The 1964-nt window shown below is 39.9% G+C and overlaps 1 protein-coding gene across 1 annotated transcript in view; it reads left to right on the top strand.

The window, feature by feature from the left end:
- LOC104790568 (eukaryotic translation initiation factor 3 subunit I) overlaps positions 1088-1964 on the top strand; it is a 5199-nt gene continuing 4322 nt past the window's right edge. Inside the window, exons 1-3 of the mRNA XM_010516343.2 lie at positions 1088-1356; positions 1503-1718; positions 1800-1933. Of these exons, the coding sequence (XP_010514645.1) occupies positions 1173-1356; positions 1503-1718; positions 1800-1933 (534 nt within the window). The 5' untranslated portion in view covers positions 1088-1172. The remainder of the gene's footprint in view (positions 1357-1502; positions 1719-1799; positions 1934-1964) is intronic.

Raw genomic sequence — 1964 nt, 5'->3', positions numbered from 1 at the left:
ACACCTTACTTGTCACAATTTCATTGGTTTGTGTTTATAATTTTGTTTATTAATTTTTTGATTGTTTCCTTCATCCTCTTTGTAAACGTTCATACAAGACACTCGTACCAAGGATGACTAATGGAGAAGGAAAACTAATAAAAAGCCAATGAAAATGTTTACATTAAACTAATATTAATTAAAGTTTATGACACATATTACAGTATTACATGAAAATGCTCTTATATTTTAGATTCCAATGTTAGAAACTAGGCACGAGCATATGTCATCAACAAACTTTTGCTTCCTGTCCATAACCTCATTAACCAGACACAAACAATGTTAGAGTCAGCTCTAGAGAGGGTTCGTACTCAAGGGCTGGTTGAAACAGAGGATGTGGTGCTTTGGAAGGGAAAAATATATCAATTGAAGGAAAAATTCATTACGAAGGAGACGTGGCAAACCTTGCGAACAGAAGGTGAAATGAAGGAATAGTATAAAGGAATCTGGTTTCCCCAAGCCACTCCAAAATACTCCTTCATCCCATGGCTATCAACACGAAATCAACTTACAACTGGGGACAAAATGTTACAATGGGTTATGGAACACGAGAGCTAATGCAGAATTTGTTATATGCAGGGATCCAAATGAATCTAGAGACCACCTCGTTTTGCATGCCCATACGCCACAAAAGTGTGGGAAGGTCTAACCTCCAAGCTCCTCACAAGCAACTTCTCGACGAATTGGACAACTATTCTACATCTTCTTACTGATCAGTCAATGGGAAAGGATAAGCTCTACTTATTCTCTTTTGAAGGAAAGGGACGGTCATAGGCATGGGGAACCTCCGAGATATGCTACAATCCATTGGCGACCAAGAAAATGGAAGCTACGCCATATATATATGCTCACATGGTTTGCAACAAGATGAAAAAATAAATGCTCCTTTTAACACAACATCAGAATTGTTTGTCAAAAAAAGTCATGTATATTAATTTTTGTAATAAAAGTTGCAAATGATGGGAATTTGGGCTTCGGCCCATCATCACTTGTAAGGCCTCGTTTAGGCTTTTCATTTTAATTGGAAAATTGGTCGACAGGAAAAAGGGTTTGATTCCCTTTGAAGGGTTTTCTCTTTCTCATTCTCAGTTTCTCTCGTCCGTCTTCGCCGTCTTCCACTGTAATCTTCGAAGATGAGGCCGATCTTGATGAAGGGACATGAACGTCCATTGACGTTCCTCAGGTACAACAGAGATGGTGATCTTCTTTTCTCCTGCGCCAAGGATCACACTCCTACCCTCTGGTATGCCGATAATGGCGAACGCCTCGGAACCTACCGTGGCCACAATGGTGCTGTTTGGTGCTGTGATGTCTCCAGTAAGTGTCTCTCATATTTTTCCTGAAAATAGTATTCGAGGTGGATGAGTAGATTCAATGTTTCCCTTTAGTTACAATGCTTATTAGTTTAGGGTTTGATAGAAACCATTAGTTGCTGAATGATTTGGTTTTGGTGATTTATTTAGGAGACTCGTCAAGATTGATCACTGGTAGTGCTGATCAGACTGCTAAGCTGTGGGATGTGCAATCTGGACAAGAATTGTTCACATTCAAGTTTGGTTCTCCGACCAGGTCTGTGGATTTCTCTGTTGGAGATCATCTTGCTGTCATTACCACTGATCCCTTCATGGAACGTACCTCTGCTATTCATGTGAAACGCATTGCTGAAGATCCCCAAGACCGTAAGTTGCTCAATTCTACTTTTTTTTTAGCCTATGTCTTTTTTTTTTGTTTGATGATGATGCAATGCTCTGTGTATGTAGAGGTTGCTGACTCTGTGCTTGTTCTTCAAAGTCCTGAGGGAAGGAAGAGGATCAACAGAGCTGTTTGGGGTCCTCTCAACCAAACTATTGTTAGTGGTGGTGAAGATGCCGTTATTAGGATCTGGGATTCTGAGGTAAATTCATAAGTGGTTTCTTGTGTATCAA

Source organism: Camelina sativa, chromosome 6 (assembly GCF_000633955.1).
Source record: "Camelina sativa cultivar DH55 chromosome 6, Cs, whole genome shotgun sequence".
In the NCBI taxonomy this organism is placed as follows: domain Eukaryota; kingdom Viridiplantae; phylum Streptophyta; class Magnoliopsida; order Brassicales; family Brassicaceae; genus Camelina; species Camelina sativa.
The sequence above is the reverse complement of the archived record's forward strand: the minus strand, read 5'-3'. Positions and strand labels throughout refer to the sequence as shown.